The sequence below is a fragment of the Desmodus rotundus genome, chromosome 5, assembly GCF_022682495.2.
Source record: "Desmodus rotundus isolate HL8 chromosome 5, HLdesRot8A.1, whole genome shotgun sequence".
Taxonomy (NCBI): Eukaryota; Metazoa; Chordata; class Mammalia; order Chiroptera; family Phyllostomidae; genus Desmodus; species Desmodus rotundus.
The window spans coordinates 65,410,024-65,428,292 of record NC_071391.1 but is presented as its reverse complement, the minus strand read 5'-3'; the positions used below and the strand labels follow the sequence as shown (position 1 = coordinate 65,428,292).

At 34.6% G+C, this 18,269-nt stretch overlaps 1 protein-coding gene across 3 annotated transcripts in view; it reads left to right on the top strand.

The window, feature by feature from the left end:
- The window catches only part of CEP126 (centrosomal protein 126), a 70,022-nt gene extending 52,292 nt beyond the window's left edge, over nucleotides 1-17,730 (top strand). Inside the window, exons 7-12 of one of the 3 annotated variants that reach the window (XR_008426929.1) lie at nucleotides 1,563-1,675; nucleotides 4,078-4,153; nucleotides 5,935-6,144; nucleotides 7,071-7,203; nucleotides 12,898-12,962; nucleotides 17,329-17,348. Coding sequence is in view for 2 of the 3 variants with exons in the window: in XM_053925074.1 (XP_053781049.1) it covers nucleotides 1,563-1,675; nucleotides 4,078-4,153; nucleotides 5,935-6,144; nucleotides 12,898-12,962; nucleotides 17,329-17,391 (527 nt within the window). In the remaining variant the exon portion in view is untranslated. Of the gene's footprint in view, nucleotides 1-1,562; nucleotides 1,676-4,077; nucleotides 4,154-5,934; nucleotides 6,145-7,053; nucleotides 7,204-12,897; nucleotides 12,963-17,328 lie in introns of those variants that run through there. The other 2 variants (XM_053925074.1, XM_053925075.1) reach the window with 2 other exon arrangements.
- The last annotated feature ends 539 nt before the right edge of the window (nucleotides 17,731-18,269 follow it).

The window sequence follows — 18,269 nt, the reverse complement described above, 5'->3', positions numbered from 1 at the left end:
GACTGAAAAAGTCCTTTTACTTGGAAAACTACTCTTCCTTTGAGACCGAGGTCAGGCTTATATAACCTTCTCGGTGAAACCTGCCCTGATTCTTACAAGGACACTCTGTCCTCTGTACTTTCACTTAATTCTGTTTAGAGCTCTACATACAATTTATGTGTATGCATTTTACTGGAATAAGCCATTTAAATCTTTCTAAACTAGTAGACGCCAAGATTTTTTAAGTATCACTATTAGTAAATATTTGGAGCACTGTATTTATGCCATACGCATGTATTACTGTACTAACACACATTAAGCGCCTTAACCAGAAAGAGAAATTTTTAAACACTAAGGTAAATACAAAGTAAAGACTTCTTAAATAATTCTGAAATTTTGTGTTTTATAATATAGTTTAATTATAAAATAATTTTATTATATATAAAATACTTTTTCTAACAAATTATTAATAATCCTCTGAAAACTTCGTTCAAATGTCTTATCAATTTTGATGACTTCATTTCATATACTATCGTTAGTTAATACCTCCAGACACAATATGTATTTAGGATTAAGTTTATTATTATAATTTGGGGGTAATTTTTATTTGTGATCCTATCCTTGTTATAAACATAATTATACTGTCATTGCTATTATGTGGCAAAGAGTTAGTAGTGAGAATAAGAGATGCGTCAGCTGTGCTTTTCTTATTTACCTGTGCATGCATTATTTCTGTTATCTTTGATCTATGGCTTTGCAAGATATATTTTAATTAGTTTTACACATAGAAAAATAATACAAATACTCATACATCCACCACTCACCTTAGATAATAAAACATTACCCATGTAATTGTGGCCCTACAAAAGTCCCTTTTAGGTTTTTTCTCATTTTATAAGGACTCGTTCAGATACTACAAAATATCCATAATCCTCTTACTAGAACACAAATAAAACTTAGCATGTTGAAGAAAGCAAAAAACGCATTAATGAATAACACTGCCAACCTCACACGCTTAGAATTTCTACTCTTCCTCCAAGATAACTTTGTTTCTGTGTGCAATAAATGACCATTTATCTTCCAGTCTGACAAGGGTGCCGATGTTAACCATATACAAATTTCCTTCCGCAGTTGGAAATCCGGGCGTGCCGAGGGCCAATTATACAGGATTTTGAACTGCATGGGCAGCCAGCGCCACTAACGCTGCCCACCCCGCATTACTCAAGGGTCAACTGCATTACCATAGTATAAAGTTTCATTATTAATTTTTAGATCATAAATATAAAGTAAAATTCTAATATGTTCTTCCTGCACAGCAGTGATTTATTTTGGAGTTGCACCGCACTTGGAGGTCACTGCTCTAAACTGTAAACCCCTCAAAAGCGGAGATTCTGTTAGATTCATCCTTGAAAGTGTGCCATGCATAATACATATTAAGAGAATAATATATAAAACAATAAAAGTTTGCTGACTGCATGAAACAGAGTTTTCTGTGATGTTTGAAGGTAATTGGGAAGTTTGTGTTGGATATATACTACCTACTCAATCTGTATAAACTTGACATTGTGCTGGCATTTTTTAAGATTCTACTGTTATGAGAAGAAAACGAATTGTTGGAAATAAAAAGAGAACTCTTTTAGAGCAGAAAAAACAAAACCCTGGATCTGTAGGACAGAAGTGCAGTGAACAAATGAGTGTAAGTACATTGTTCTTACATTCACCCTATTGAATGGTGGAAAATTGCTTGGAACACAGAATGTTCTTAAAGGACTGTCCTCTTGCTGTAAATTGTGTGCTACAACACAAATAAAAGTGTATCCAAAGCTGTTGTGAAGCAGCCTTGGAATCTATGCTAGGAGCTTGCTGTACTAACTTATTTGCTATATAGTCACCTGTGGAAAGAAAACTGAGGTTATTCACAATAAAGTTATTAAATATACATTAAGAAAGAAAAAAGAAAAGTAAATTAGATCTATATTTAGAGGAAGAAAGTATGCTAATCATACAGACTAATATAGTTCCCTGTGTTTAAATATTCTATTTGGATCTGAGCTTCCTGGAAGACATGGTAAAAAGGAAAATAAGATGATGTCTAGGTCTCAGAAGATATTAATAATGATTTTGTTTGAGGTATACTATTTAAAAGACTTTTCCCATTGAGGACCTTAAAGTTCATAATGGACAAATCCATATTAACAGTCAACAACAAATGAATAGGGAGTTTCATATGGCTGTTTGAAGTAGAAATCTTTAATAAAAGTCAAAAGCATAATACTATTAATTTTAAAATTAGTGGAGGCAATTCTGAGAGAACTAAGTAAATGTGACATAAATATGACATTTTCTCAGAGTCTAATTTGATCCAAGGATTGAATTTAAAATATTAAAAATTCTAGGTGAGTGAATAGCATTTCACTTGGAGTTTCTACTATAAATATTCTGATTTTTTTAATAGAAGTGACAGTGCCTTATGAAGAATTTATATTCCAAGTTGTAGGTTGAGGATTCTATTACTTGTATGTTATAGAAACTATTGATTTTTTATATGAACAAGATTATTAATATGGAGAACAAACATAATATAACATTAGCAAAACAAGTCATTTATTTATGCAAATTAAGTTGTTCAATTACCAATATCTTCTTACTGCTTAATACCAAACATAGTACTTATTATAAATATAACTTCCTGGTTACAAATGTTATAATGCCTAATAAGTCCTCTTTTTAACTTCCTTATTGTTCACATCAAACATCTCAAAATCTATAAGCTGAACAAAATTTTTCTTTATTTTTATTTTTATTATTTTAAATTTAATAGTAACATGTAGTTATAACAAAAAAAAAGAACAAACTAAATTTTAAATGGCCATTATTAGTGTCTTCTCTAAATTCATCTTTATTTTTCTGAGTCTTATCCTGTTCTTGTCTTCCTCCTTTATCTTCTGTATCATGGTCTTTAGAATTCCATTTTTGTCCTTTCCAAAAGCCATACTTTCCACTTTCACGTACGCATCTTCCACTCACATACCCACTTTACATAGGTTCTGAAGTTAGCTTTAAAAGTTAGTGTTCCTGCATCAAAATCAAGTTTGAAGTGTAATTTTTTTTCAATTTTATTGTTTTGCTTTGATTTCGGGTTTTGGATTTTGAGGGGTTTTTGGGTTTCTGGGGTTTGGGGGGTTGGTTTCTGGGTTCAGTTACTATAGCACTGACCTGTCACCTTGTATTAGGAAATATATTTTATCATCCTGGAATTCTTCCAGCCCACTGCTTCTATGTGGAGAGAATCTAAGAAAACAATGAAAGATAGAAAAAGCACAATTACCACTTCACTCCAGGGTCTCAGCCCGAGGTGTCTCAACTCTATGATGGAGATGAGGCAAGGCTACAAGAGCTATTGAAGGAGGCCTGTTGCAGAAACCTGCATCGGTTACTCTTTAGCTCAGAACAAAGGCGAGGTCTAGTCATAGCCTGGCAATTTTATCTCTGAAAAAGTAATTTCTTAAAGTGGAACAGAATGAGAGTAAGGAAGTAAAGTAGAACATAGCTAGGGAAGGAGAGTTGGTATCCCCCAGAGAATGTTAAATGGGTATACTAATCGCCAGTGCTCTGAGATTGCCCGTTTCCCAGTGCTATGCAGCTTTGAGGCAGCTATTTCTGATTTAAGTTTTGTCATCCAAAATACTTGACCTATCCTTGACAATAGCCATAATCTGAGGCTTTAGGCTGGTAGGTGTGATTCACCCTTAACTATGATAAATCAACTAGGTTATAAACATTAAGGTAATTCTTTTAACTTTTCTTTAATTAGCACTTTTGATTGTCACCCAACTTCCCTCTTCCATATATCCAAGACAACACTGAAACCTGAAAAGTTTTCAAAATTGACATAAAACATTTTTTAAATATTGAGATACCATAGAAAGGCCTTATTTCAGTTATTCTTAATTTCTACTTCAGAAAAAAAGAAATATTCAAGTTACATGAACAGTGATAGCTGAAAATATATACAGCAAATAACACTTTTTACAAAGTCAATGTATATATCATGAATTTTAAATACAGAATTATGTTGATTTAATATTCTATTTCTAGAATTTTGGACCCAGTATCCAGCTAAGTTCAAGTCAGCCAAAACAAACTACAAGGGGTACTTCTGATATTGAAGAAGGTATGTTTTAGTTTAAACATTCTCCTCTAACCTTTGTTCCCAGGGATGTTTTTTTCTTATATGTATTTTTGGCAAATATTTACATACCATGTGAGTGTTAAAATGACCATTTGGGACTTAATTCTCCTTACCCTGCATATTTGTTTCCAGTTTTTCTTTATTCTAAGTAATAATTTACCAAATATCTTTCTACATCAAGCCTTTTCCTGACTTTCCAATTATTTCCATAAGGTAGCTCCCCAGAATTAAAAAATACAGTAATTGGCATGTAATTGGCACCTAACAAATATTTATTTAATGAAAATCTGTGTATTAAATAAAGTCTGGATCAAAACATGTAAGCATTTTTATAATTTTTCATATATATTCCTAAAGTATTTTTCTGACTGTGTTATTATTTAAAATTCTTCTGGTATGTGTGCTAACTTCAGGTAAACCTATTATTTGCTTATATCACAGGAAATGGTGTTCTGTTAGTTTGATTTGGACATCATTTATTAATATGCTTAATTGTTTCTGCTTCAGTATTTACTTTTGGTGAATTATTTCTTCAGATTCTTTTTCCCTGTTGATGTTGGAGTTTTGGTACTTTCTTACTGATTACTGTAAATTCTTTTCTTTCCTTATCCTCACCCGAGGACATGCTTATTGAGTTTTACAGAGAGGGAAAGGAAGGGAGAGAAACATCAACTGGTTGCCTCTTGTATACACCCTGTCTGGGGACTGAACCTGCAATCCAGGCATGTGCCCTGACCAGGATTCAAACCCATGACTTTCTGATTTTCAGGACAGTGCCCCAACCAACTGAGCTACTCCAGCCAGTGCTGTAAATTTTTTGAATATCAAGAACTCTAATTTTTATATTAGTTGAAAATATTTTACAACTTCATTATTTGCATTTCATCGCACTTGTTTTATTTTTACATATAGAATTCTTGTTTTTTTAATTTTTTTAGTCAATAAATGATTATTGAGAGCTAATTTCCTGCCTGTAACTAAACATTTTGGATATACATAATGAACAAAACATACAAAAGTCTTGCCCTTCAAAACTTTAAAGTCTATTAGGAAGACTGGCTGGCCTTAAATAAATATGTTTTCAGTCTTTCTTCCTGATTTCTCCACTACTTTTAAACTCAAAAAACTTCTCAATATAAAAATGTATAAATGTTTCTTCTAGATTGCTTTAATAGTTTGATTCATTAAATTTAATTCTTTAATTTATTTGGGATTTGTTTAAATGGATGGTGTGGAGTTCAATTCCAAATTGATTATTTTATAAACAAACTAATTTATTGCATCGTCTTTTTTTCTCTCATCTTTGATCATATTATATTCTTATATCTACTTTGATCTATTTCTAGGCTGGCCTGTTCAGCTGATCATCTAATTTTCTAATCTTTCCATAAGTTTTTTTCTCTTACTCTTTTATTTATAAATCATATTAATTGCTATTACAAAGGCAATCTACTTTATCTTTTTGTACTACCAGTGAATGACCAAAAAAATAATAACAGAATGTATTTTTTCTTGACTTCACGTACACTTTGGGAATTGTTATTATCTCAGTGCCATCATTTGACTATCTTTTTTTTAATTAGGTTTGGAGAAGTGCTAGATAGATATAGGAGATTCTGATAAATAAAATGCAAAATTACAGAAGATTCACTGGGTTTCTGTTAGTGAAATGAATACATACAAACATGTCAGTTAAATATGTATAAGTGCTGATCCTACAGACAAATAGGGATCAAAGAATAGTTAATGTAAAATCTCTTTAGTTTCAGACAGTACTTCTGAATTTTTGATGGCCGAAAACCTGGTGAAGTCTTCAGTGCCTGAGGATGAAATTCTAACTGTCATGAGTAGCAAGCAGCTGCAGAAACCAGATCTGGCTTTAAATAAGACCCAGCAATTCAACATTTGTGCACTCTCAGCCGAAGAACAGAAGATTCTACAGTCCCTTGATCGTCTCAATGAAAGGTTATACTGTAAGTATGGAAGAGAACCTTTTGTAAAAGTGTTATATTTTGTACTTAAGATTATTTTAATTTAACTTAAAAATTGAAAATAAAAATATAAAATGTATCTAGATTATCACCTCTTACATCGAATACATGACAAAAATATATTTGAGTATGCCATACTATTATACCATATTCATGTACCATATTAAATACCAAATTCATATTCATATTAAATATACCATATTTAAATGTATAAGTAATACATTTAAAACATAATATGGAAAAGCTTAAAGCAAAAAAGATAGAAAATATGTAACAAGCAAATCCTAACCAAAGGAAACTGGTTCAGATGTATTATCAGACGAAAATAACTATAAAGCAGAAACCATTACTGAACATACATAAAAAATAACTTCATGATAGTCAAAGTTTTAATTGTGGAGAAATATGTAAAGTATTTTCACTTTGTATGCATGCAGGAACATAGCTTCAAAATATATAAAATAATTTTTAGCCATGGTGAGAGACTTCTTTTCACATTGTTAGTAATTGATAGACTAAACCAAAAAAATCAAATAGATAATATAATAATCAAACATAATTAACAAACTTGATCAAAGACACATGTTCTTTGTAAGCACACATAGAACATTTATAAAAATGGACGGTATATTATACCATAAAACAAGCTTTGACACATTTCAAAGATTTGAAGTTATATACATCCTCTGACAACAATGCAATTTAACTAAGTATGAATAACAAAATGATAATAACCATTAAGAAACACATTTCTAAATAGATTATGGTTCTGAAAAAATACCATAATGGAAATTTCAAAATATTTAGACATGAATAGTAATAACAGTATTTTGCGTATGAATGTATATATCATGGACTCTTAACCTTGACACTACTGACATTTTGGGCAAGGTAATTCTTTGTTGTAGGGGGCTGTCCTGTGCATTGTAAGATGTTTAGCAGCATCTCTGACTTCTCTACCCACCGAATGCTCTGGTACCTCCCAGTCATAACAAGTGTCTCCTGACATTGCCGAATGTTCCTTGAGTAGCAAAAAATCAGGTATGGTTAGTATCACTGGGAAAAAATTCCAACGCATATACACATATACATTTTTATATATACAGTATACATTATATAGTATACAGTATTCAGTATATAGAAATGTATGTGTATGTATGTATTGTGTGTGGATTTCACTTCTATTTAAAATGTAAAAAACTGTGATGTGTCAGTCCCACCCTAAGACTAAGAAAAAGCAAATAAACAATAAAAGTATAGCTTTTCTTGAATGGATTACAGAGCTGAAGTCACAACCCAACTAAGTAACCTGACACCCAAGGAAAGACAGGAATTTCCAAAGAGACAGAACATGATTACCAGCTCACCTTGGCACAGAGCATGGGAGAAAGAAATGTCAGGTTCCATATAAGCTGATTTTAGGAATTCTGCTTGGATTTTTAACAAATTACAAAAGGATAAGGGTGAACTATCGTGAGAATATAAAATCCCTGGGAGTCACAGACACAAGAAGAGTTCACAACCACTCACAGTAAATTTTCCAAGAACCTACATTGTGCATTCATGAGAAGATTAAGGGGCAGAGCAGGAGATTAAAGAAATCTTCCTCAGTGGGGCAGCCTGGAGGAGGGGAGCAGCCATTGCTGTAGGCAAGACATGAAGCCCTGTGCAGAACCTTCTGTCCTACAGAATAAAGGCCAAAAGGTCATGGAACAGAGACAGGAAACTTTGTTATTTGCCCCCAGGGCAGAAGTAAAGACTTCCAAGGGTAGGGGAAAGGTAAAAGAACAAAAAAGTCTCTTCCTGTGAGAGAGGGGCAAGAGACTGGCTTGGGCCCAGGTCATTAGAGGTACCCTGCTGTTAGAGGAGGGGCACAAAATGCTCTTGGACAAAACCCGGCCCAAAGCTACTAGAGAAAAAGGTGACTGCCATGAGAAGGAGCAGGATGACTAAGAAAGGTATAGAGGACATTACTAAGGCGGAGACTGGACCAGGACAACAGAAAATACCCCCTCCCTCCCACACTAGACCAGCAAGTGCTAACTAACAAAGAAAGAAATCTGGAAGATGAGCAGTAGCATAGAGAGCCTCCTTATATTGTGCAGACACACAAAAAGGCCAAAAGGTGAGAGCAGAGCAGGAATATTGAAGAAGAAAAAAAACTCATGACCCCTACAGAAACAAACAAACAAAAAAATGCCAGAGGAATTTGAAACCAGTGGTGTACTGAAGGTAACCATAGCAACAACAAAGCCTAAACCCAGCTCAGTCCCTAAGGTGATTACACACACACAATTGCCTAGCAGAAGAGGCACTCCCATTTCCAGACACAAATGCTATTTACCTGAGTACCTGCTATTCCAAACCTAAAGTCCATCATTCAATCAAAATTATGAGATACACACACACCGAAAAAGAACAAAGAAAGAACACACTGTCAAGGGACAGAGGAATGTACAGATTAAGACACAGAGATGACCCAGATGTTAGAACTATGAGGTAATTTTAAGTACCTATGACTAATAACAGGTTAGAGTGGAAAAAGTGAACAATATGGGACAGAGAGACAACGTGCATGAACAGATGGAGAATTTCAGCAGAGAGGTAAAAACTAGAAGAATCAAATAGCAAAGTGAGAAATAAAAACTGTAACAGAAGGAAAAATATTTTCTATGGGCTAATCAGTAGACTCAACACAGCTGAGGAAAGAAGCAAGAAACTTGAAGAAAAGTAATAGAAATTTTCCAAACTGAAACCCCAAGAGAGAAAACAAAAAAGGTAGGGGGAAAGCGAGAACAGGTGATCTGAGAGGCGTGGAACAATATAAACTAGTCTAACAAACATGTCATTGGAATCCCAATGTGAGAAATTGCAGCTTTTTTTTTTTTTTTTGCTGAAGAAGGATTTACTTATTTCATAGGAAGTTGGATTTAGGCATAGCCCCTCTCATATGGGGTTGAAAACCTGTCCTTGGATGCCAGCTATAAAGACCTTACAGGGTCATTTTGAGATAAGCTGATTGTCACTCCATATTGGAATAATTGGATACCAAATAGAAAGAAATTAAATTGAACTCCTACTATATACCATACATAAATTAAGTCCCAACGTGATTAAAGATTAAATGTGAAAAAATATATATGTATAAAGCTATTAGGGGTTAATGTAAGTAAGAATTTTCTAGCCTCAAGGTAAGGAAGGATTGTTTAAGCAAAACAAAAGGAACGTAATCCATAGAGGAGAAAATTCATAAATTTATATTAAAATTACAAACTTCTGTTTATATCAAAACATCATTAAAACAATGAAAAGACAGGCCACAAATAAGAGAAATTATAATACACTGAATAAAGGACTCATTCAAAATATGTAAAGAACTCCTTTGTAACAATAAGAAAAAAAAGACAACTCAAAAAAATAGGGCAAAAAAGACTTGAACAGGAATTTCACAACAAAGGAAATGCATATTAAAACAATGAGATTCAGTTATACCCTCATCAGAAAGACCTAAATTTTAAAGCCTGGCAATGCTAAGTGTTGGTAAAAATGTACAGCAATTGGAGCTCACATATAATGCTGGACAGACTGTAAACTGCAACAACCTATATAGGAAGTGTTTTGCCCCCACCTAAAAAAGTGAATATGAACATACCCTACAACCAGCAGTTGTGCTTCTAGATGCATATCCTAGAAGAAACCCTGCACATGTACATCAGGAGATTTGTATAAATATGGAGAGATTTTCATTGTTTAAAAGGCAAACTCTGAAAACTTGAAGTGTACTGGAATACTATTCAGCAAGGTAAATGAACACACTACATCTACACACATCATCATGGATGGATCTAAAAATATATAATGCTGAGCAAAACAAGGAAAATCACAGGAAAATAAAGATGGTACAATTTATGTGAACTTCAGAAAGAGGCAAAACTAAACAATATTCTTTGGGGAATGTAAACATAGGTGTTAAAACTATAAAGAAACAGTCAGTACAGTGGGTACCTCTGTGAGCAAGGGAAAACAGGGCAGTCTGCAGGGTAGTGTGGAGGTGGGGAGTCCCAAGGAGCTTCTAAAGAAGGGATAATGCTCAAATGTATTGATCTAGGTGGTTACAGAGACATTAGCTTTATTATTATTAATTAAACTATGCATAAATGTTTTATATACTCTTGTGTTAACTCTAAAATTAAAATTTTTTAATAATATATGAATGAAAGGTTGCTACAACCACAAAAGCAAGATAGAACGAAAGCTGTAAATTTAAGATGCAAAATTATGCAGATAAAGAGAAAAAACCCTCAAGTCAGTTTTCTGGAGGGTTTTTTTCCCTATTATATAGTTGCATATATTTAAATGCTTCCTGTAAAAGATCCTGCCTGAATTTTTCTTTCTTTTGCCAAGACTCTTGATATTATATGGACAAAAACCTAAACATTGAAAAGGCAAGAATAGACCAAATAACTTAACTTTTTTGTGCTTCAATAGCTAAATAAACATCTCCTCCTCTTTCCTGAGTTGCTCCAAGATTGATATTCACATCTTTGTTTTCTTTTTTTAAAAAGAAACAGGAAAAAAGGAAAGAAAATCTAAGCATTTGAATAAATATTGTTAAAGAATAGTCAAAGTATTAGAAATTCCTTTTTATCACTAGAACCAAGATGGCGGCGTAGGTAGACACACTGCGCCTCCTCGCACAACCAGAACTGACAGAGAATCGAACAGCAAGGGGGACCAACACCAAGGAAACAGAAAATAATCATTCATCCAGACTGGTAGGAGGGGCGGAGACGGCACTGGGGTGGAGAGGACTCGCGTGGCTGTGGCAGGACTGAGACTGGCGGAGTGTGGGACAAATGGCGCAGGCAGTCTGAGCACTAGCAGACCCTGTGGCCCCACATTTGCACAGATAAACCCAAAGGGCCGGACTCAGAGTGGTGGAGAGTGGGGCAGGCAGAGTGGCGGGTAGCACCTTGCGGCACCACATTCGCCCACAGATAAACCGGAGGAACGGCGGGCAGAGAAGCAGACCGCTGCGCAACCCAGGGCTCCAGCTGGGGGAAATAAAGCCTCAAACCTCTGATTGAAAGCGCCCCTGGGGGTTGGGGCGGCAGGAGAGACTCCCAGCCTCACAGGAGAGGTTGTTGGAGAGACCCACAGGGGCCTAGAGTGTGCACAGGCCCACTTACTCGGGAACCAGCAACAGAGGGGCCCAGTTTGATTGTGGGTAGCGGAGTGAAAGACTGAAATCCGGAGGAGAGTGAAGCGGGCGCCATTGCTCCCTCTCGGCCCCGCCCCCACGTACAGCATCACATCGCAGTGACCAGCATTACCCCGCCCCGGTGAACACCTAAGGCTCCGCCCCTTAAAGTAACAGACCTGCCAAGACAAAAAAAAAAAAAAAAAAAAAATGGCCCAAATGACAGAACACTTCAAAGCTCCAGAAAAAATACAACTAAGCGATGAAGAGATAGCCAACCTATCGGATGCACAGTTCAAAGCACTGGTTATCAATATGCTCACAGACTTGGTTGAATCTATTCGAAAAACAGATGAAAAAATGAAGCCTATGCTAAGAGAAACAAAGGAAAATGTACAGGGAACCAATAGTGATGAGAAGGAAATTGGGACTCAAATCAATGGTATGGACCAGAAGGAAGAAACAAACATCCAACCAGAAAAGAATGAAGAAACAAGAACTTGGAAAAATGAGGAGAGGCTTGGGAACCTCCAGGACACCTTGAAATGTTCCAACATCCGAATTATAGGGGTGCCAGAAGGAGAAGAGGAAGAACAAAAAATTGAAAACTTATTTGAACAAATAATGGAGAACTTCCCCGATCTGGCAAAGGAAATAGACTTCCAGGAAGTCCAGGAAGCTCAGAGAGTCCCAAAGAAGCTGGACCCAAGGAGGAACACACCAAGGCACATCATCATTACATTACCCAAGATTAAACGCAAGGACCTACATCCAAGATTACTGTATCCAGCAAAGCTATTATTTAGAATGGAAGGGAAGATAAAGTGCTTCTCAGATAAGGTCAAGTTAAAGAAGTTCATCATCACCAAGCCCTTATTATATGAAATGTTAAAGGGAGTTACCTAAGAAAAAGAAGATCAAAAATAGGAACAGTAAAAATGACAGCAAACTCACAGTTATTAACGGCCACACATAAAACAAAAACGAGAGCAAACTAGGCAAACAACTAGAACATGAGGGTTGTCAATAAGGGAGTGGGAGGGGGAGAGGGGGGTAAAGGTACAGAGAATAAGTAGCATAGATGATAGGTGGAAAATAGACAGGGGGAGGGTAAAAATAGTGTAGGAAATGTAGAAGCCAAAGAACTTATAAGTATGACCCATGGACATGAACTATGGGGGGGGGGGGAATGTGGGAGGGAGGGGGGTGGGAAGGATGGAGTGGAGTGGGGGGGGGAATGGGACAACTGTAATAGCATAATCAATAAATATATAAAAAAAAATTAAAAAAATAAAATAAAAAAAAAAAAAAGAAATTCCTTTTTATCAACATTAAGTTTTATGTATTGTTTTAATCAAATTGCTTATATGCCCTAATATAAGATAAGTCTAAAGACTTCTGGGAACAATAGAAAAAAAGTATCATACTCAATTTTGAATGTTTCAACACATCAGAATTTACTATTTGATTTAGTCATTCTTCTCTTTCAATATGCATAACTAAATTATTTTTGTATCATGGTATAATTATTTCAGATGTACAAGAAACCATTTGCAAAAATCCATCCATCAAAAATACCTTACAAATAATACCATTTCTGGTAAGTATTTTAAGAAGCTTTTTTCTTTTTTAGGAAACTTCATGATTCTATGTATAAGAATCCTATATTGATATTAATTTTTGAGATTTGTTTTTAGGGAGTTTTTCTCCCCAATAAACTTTTACTTATATAAGATGTTCTGTTAGAATCAAACAAATCTCTCATTTAAAAAATTGTAATGTAAATATTTTTACATACAGAGTATTTCATTACTCACGAGAACAGAAACAGATATCAGTGCACTACCCTTCAAATAATTTTAAATATGTAGACTAATTGGAAAATTGTTAAGACATTTACATTAGCAATGATCCCATCCTTGCCCATATACCTTCCATGTCTTCAGAGTTTAAAACTAGACATTACTATTTTGAATTTTATTTTTTGCCTTGGCACTGGATGCTGGTGAACATATACATATAAATAAAAAAACAGTGATTCAGAAATTTTCAGTCTAAAAGGAGAAAGACACACATGGATCATATATCCAAATAACTGATACAAGGTAAGCTAAGACTGTGCTGCACAGTCTGAGGAAATCACAGAAGCAAGAAGTCCTGGCTGCCAGAGGTGATCAGGAGACGTGCTGGTCTACAGAAAGGGCATATCCCTTTCTACGTCATGTTTTGTTAGAGAACCAATTGCACGTTTGCTCAATTGTTTTTTCATTATGTGCCTTCAATTTTGAAACCTTAACAGGAAGAAGTAAGATTATGCAAGTATACTTCATTTCTTGTTATTTACTTTCACATAAAGTTATGTATTTCTTACCCATGCGTCAGACTTTTGCTATGCTCTGAGTCTAGTAGTGAATAACAGTAAGAAAAAAACTGTCCCTGCCCTCGTGGAGCTTATTCTGGGTACGTTTCTTAAAGGTGGCCTTTTTGGTGTGGCATTTTTAGTGCTGTGGTTTATAGACACCACTCCTTTGGCAGTGGTCACTTTGACTCCTGGTATGATTTTTTCATGGTTACTTTTTACATGCTAGTTTGGGTTTTGCTCAAATTTTCATCTCCATCAATTCAGCAATTTAAGTAATTTTTCAGTGATAATTTTTGTGTGTCTGAATTTTAACAGTGACTATTTTCTGTTACGATGTTTATAATTCTTACTTTAGTGAGCTAAGACATTCAGTGACAGATCACTCTCTTCTATACACCTCAGCTCAACTCGAAAACAGTGTACTAACCACAGAAAACTAACTGATCAGGAATTGTAAACACTAGGAAGGGAATCAGCATATTCCTCCACTGTACATACTGGTGCACTGTGTGATAGAGTATCGGATGAATAACCGAAAAGGTAATGGTGCAGATTAGGGACCACTGGCAGACTTGAAGTCATATTTATCTTACATATTTTTCTTTCTTTATGACGTGTGGTAACCATTAGCTTTATTTGGGCTCTTTATCTCCAGACATGTTAGTCTTCCTTATTTTAACATCACTAACATAAGTCACAACCCTTCCATTTATTTTTCATGGAAATGGTATAAAATCACAGAATTATCAACTGCCTCTTTAGACAGCTAACATCAAAATCACCCCCTCTCCCCCATCAAAACTCATTTGCCATATTCTGCATGGGATTTGAACATTTTATTCTTGTTTGCCCTTCCTTCCTGCTATTTTTATTTTATGTTATTGTACTCTTCACTTGGATTCACAAATTATTGACATTTTGCCACACTTGCTTTATCTGATAGATGGATGGGTGGCTGGATGATGGATGGATGAAAGAATAGAATAGAATAGAATAGAACAAGAGATACACACACAAACATATTTTAATGAACAGTTTGAAAGTAAAAGATATAGTGATATTTCCCCTCTAAATACATAATCATAATGCCATCATCCCACCCAATAAATTTAATATTGATAGAATATTATCCGATAGTCTACAGCCATACCATCCTGAAGGCGCCCGATCTTGTCAGAATATTATCTGATACACACTCTATATTCAAAGTTCCTTAGTTGTCTGAAAAATAATGTTTTCGGTGGCTATTGTATTTCTCTGATCCAGTACCCAACCCAGGATTATACATTGCATTTGATCGTCATGTCTCTTAATGGAGAAAAGTCTCTTTGCTCTTTTCTATCTTTCATGCACAATGACAGTTTTGTAGAGTCCAGACCAGATGTCTTATTGAATACCCCACAATCTGGATTTGTCTGGCGGTTTTCTCATTATAGATTCAGGTGAACATTTATGGTGGATTTGTAGTTTCAAAGTTTATGTTTTTATAGCCTTTATATTTTCTTTTTATCACCTGGGATTCCTTCTACCTCTCTCTTGCCTTCAAGCCTTCTGTTTTGCTGCTTGTAATTTATTTTGAGCCCATGAAACATATGTCCAAACTTCTGGAGTTATGTTTAAAGCAAGAATACATAGGTTCTTAGTGCATCCACTGGGATAAAGTACATGGGCTATAAATATATTTTGGTCTTTTAAAAGCTCTCAAAATGTGTTCCTGGATCCCATCACATTTCAAATAAATAAAATTATTTAATATATAAGTTCTCAAAAGGCAATATATAACCTTAATTCTAAATATTTTGTATGTATGACACAAGAGACCACCAAAACTGTATTGCATTTACCAAGACAAATGTGGTATAGCCTAGTTCTTCAATAGGGATGTTCCTAAAAAAAAGATTTTTCTTTCTCCATAAAATGTCAGAAATATCTATTTGGGAGTATTTGTTGTTTTGGAGATGATGCAGGTAAGTTTTTTATTAATGTTTTTATTTTCTTTTACTTTTAGCTCCAGTGTTTTTATACCCATATGAACTTACAAAAAATTTGTTTTGAAATTATAATGTGTCATAAATCTAGCTTTACAATTTATATGTGTTGTGTAGTTAATTCAGGAACTGCATTTCTCCACCTAACAACATAATACTTACTGGGTCCCTACCATTGAAAAGTACTATGCCAGATGGTTTCACACATATTCTGTTGTTTAATCTTCTGAACTAAGGACAACAGGTAATTTCCTCAAATCTTAAAACTATTCATTGACAGAGCCAGGACTTACATTTTCCCCTCTCCCTCCACCCAAACTGTGTTCTACTTTCTGTAATTCTTATTTCATTTAATGACTCCATCATCCACCAAGTTTTTCAGACAAAAATTTATGTCTCATCCAGGCTTCTCATTCTGCCATAGCCCTAGAAATAAATCCTTCTAATAATACTCACCTAAATGCATCTCAAATCCATCTCTTCTTCTCCATTCCTACTGATAGTATCTTAGTTTAAAAATTCATCATGTCTCATCTGGGATTTCAACAGCCTTCAGGTTTGCTCTCTCCAATGCTTCGTTCATGCAATTATTACCAGAGTAATTCTTTTTAAAACACAAATATGGACACAGCACTCTCCTGCTTAAAACCTAACCTCAGTGGGTACCCATTACCAAAAAGATGAAACTCTGGAGAACTGCATTCAAGACCTCTCCCCCTCGCCTCCATTTCCTCCTCAGCTCAGAACTTACACCCTGTTGAGTACAGGCACATCTCCCTAGAACTCTTTGCATGCTTCCCGGGCCCGTGCTGCTCCCACTGCCCCACAGGAATTGCTCTCTTAACAGCCTTTCTCTTATTTGAGAATTCACTGTAGTGTCATCCCCTCTAGAAAAGCTTATTCAGCCCAAGCTTTGATTCAGTATGTCCTCCTTTGGGCAACCATAGCAGCCTGATTTTTTTTTTTATAGCAGTTATCTTATTGGTCTCTTCATTGAACAGATTGCCTAAGTCGTACCATGTGTCAGGCACTCTACTAGGGGGGACTAGGAAGAGGAAAACACTTTCCTGTCCTCTCTACATTCTAGTAGAGATAATATGCAGACAATATAGTATAGTAGGGTTGCTATGGGACATTCTCAAGATGGCTGCCATGATTTTTTTAATGCCAAAGCTATGAATCTTAGAAGCAGAATTTTCATTTGGAATATTTTACTTACTTTTTTAAATAAAATAAGTTTAATGGATTTTTAACAATCACCTTTCCAAGCAACTTCTTTAGCCCAATATGTGTTGTTCAACTACTCCTAGAGTGTTACATGAGTTCCAAGTACTTCCTGTAGAAAATAAAATTACTAAATTTCAATGATTTACACATCAGATTATGATTTTCAAAAACCTGTTAAGCACATTTTAACAATAGCAAAGAGTGAGGATTATGAATTATTATAATTAGTGCCTTACATAAAGTGGTACTCATTATGCTGAGATTGCCACATATGTAACATTTGAGTATTTGAATTGAGTTTAATCTTACTAAAATCTGTAATCTATAAGGAGATCCACCTTAAAGTCTATAATACAACATTCAAAGAATATTCTGAAATTATGTTACAGAACATCCAGCCAAGGACGAGTCAATCTCCCGATGTTGGATCTAGATTACAGAGAAAATACTGATGAAAGACTGTAACAGTAACTATTAAATGGAATCATTATTTTTTAGAATCTCCTGTAAATATGTAATATATTTTTGCAATTTGTTAATGATTAAAACACTATAACCATAAAATAAGATAAATTATAGTGTGTAATGGGATAAATTAACTAATTTACATTTATGCTACAAATTATAGTTTATTATGGATTTTATTGATAAATACATTTTAATGAATGGAAATAATTTATTATTTTTAATGAGATGCTACTGGAAATAAATTCATTGTATTTCAAAACAAAATGAAGGCTATTTTGTTATTCAAATTATGTATTAGCTACTGTTGAGAGACATTGTTTTCCTGAAGTTCCTAATAAATTCTATTAAATTTTTGCACAGTGGTGTAAAAAGTTTATGATTAATAATATATCTCATAAATAGGAAATTTGTTTAAGACTTTGACAGATCTCCATTCTTTGGAGATGGTATCAAGGGACCTTGTTCTCAATTCTGCATGTTCAGAAATTAAAGTTATCACTATATACAGGGTGATTGGTCTCTAAAGAACCAACTACACTAGCAAAGCTCACAAGGTAAATGGTAAATATAAAAAACTGTAATCCCCACTGAATTACTTGAATTGCCTAGTCAGTATGTTCTTTTCCAGTAGAAATGTCTACAGGGAAACCAGGTTTATATTAGAAGGTTGTTTTTAAAAGTATAGAAACAACGTTAAAAGTTGTATAATTACAAAAAATATCACAAAATTAGTCTCATACATCCTTTTATTTCCCCTCAACTATTTCTACTCTAGGCTCTCATTGTTAATAAACAGGGACCAGCCCAGAGTGGGTCTGCCTCAGGCCAGCCTGTCATGGGTGGGTTTTTGTCTTCATGTAGG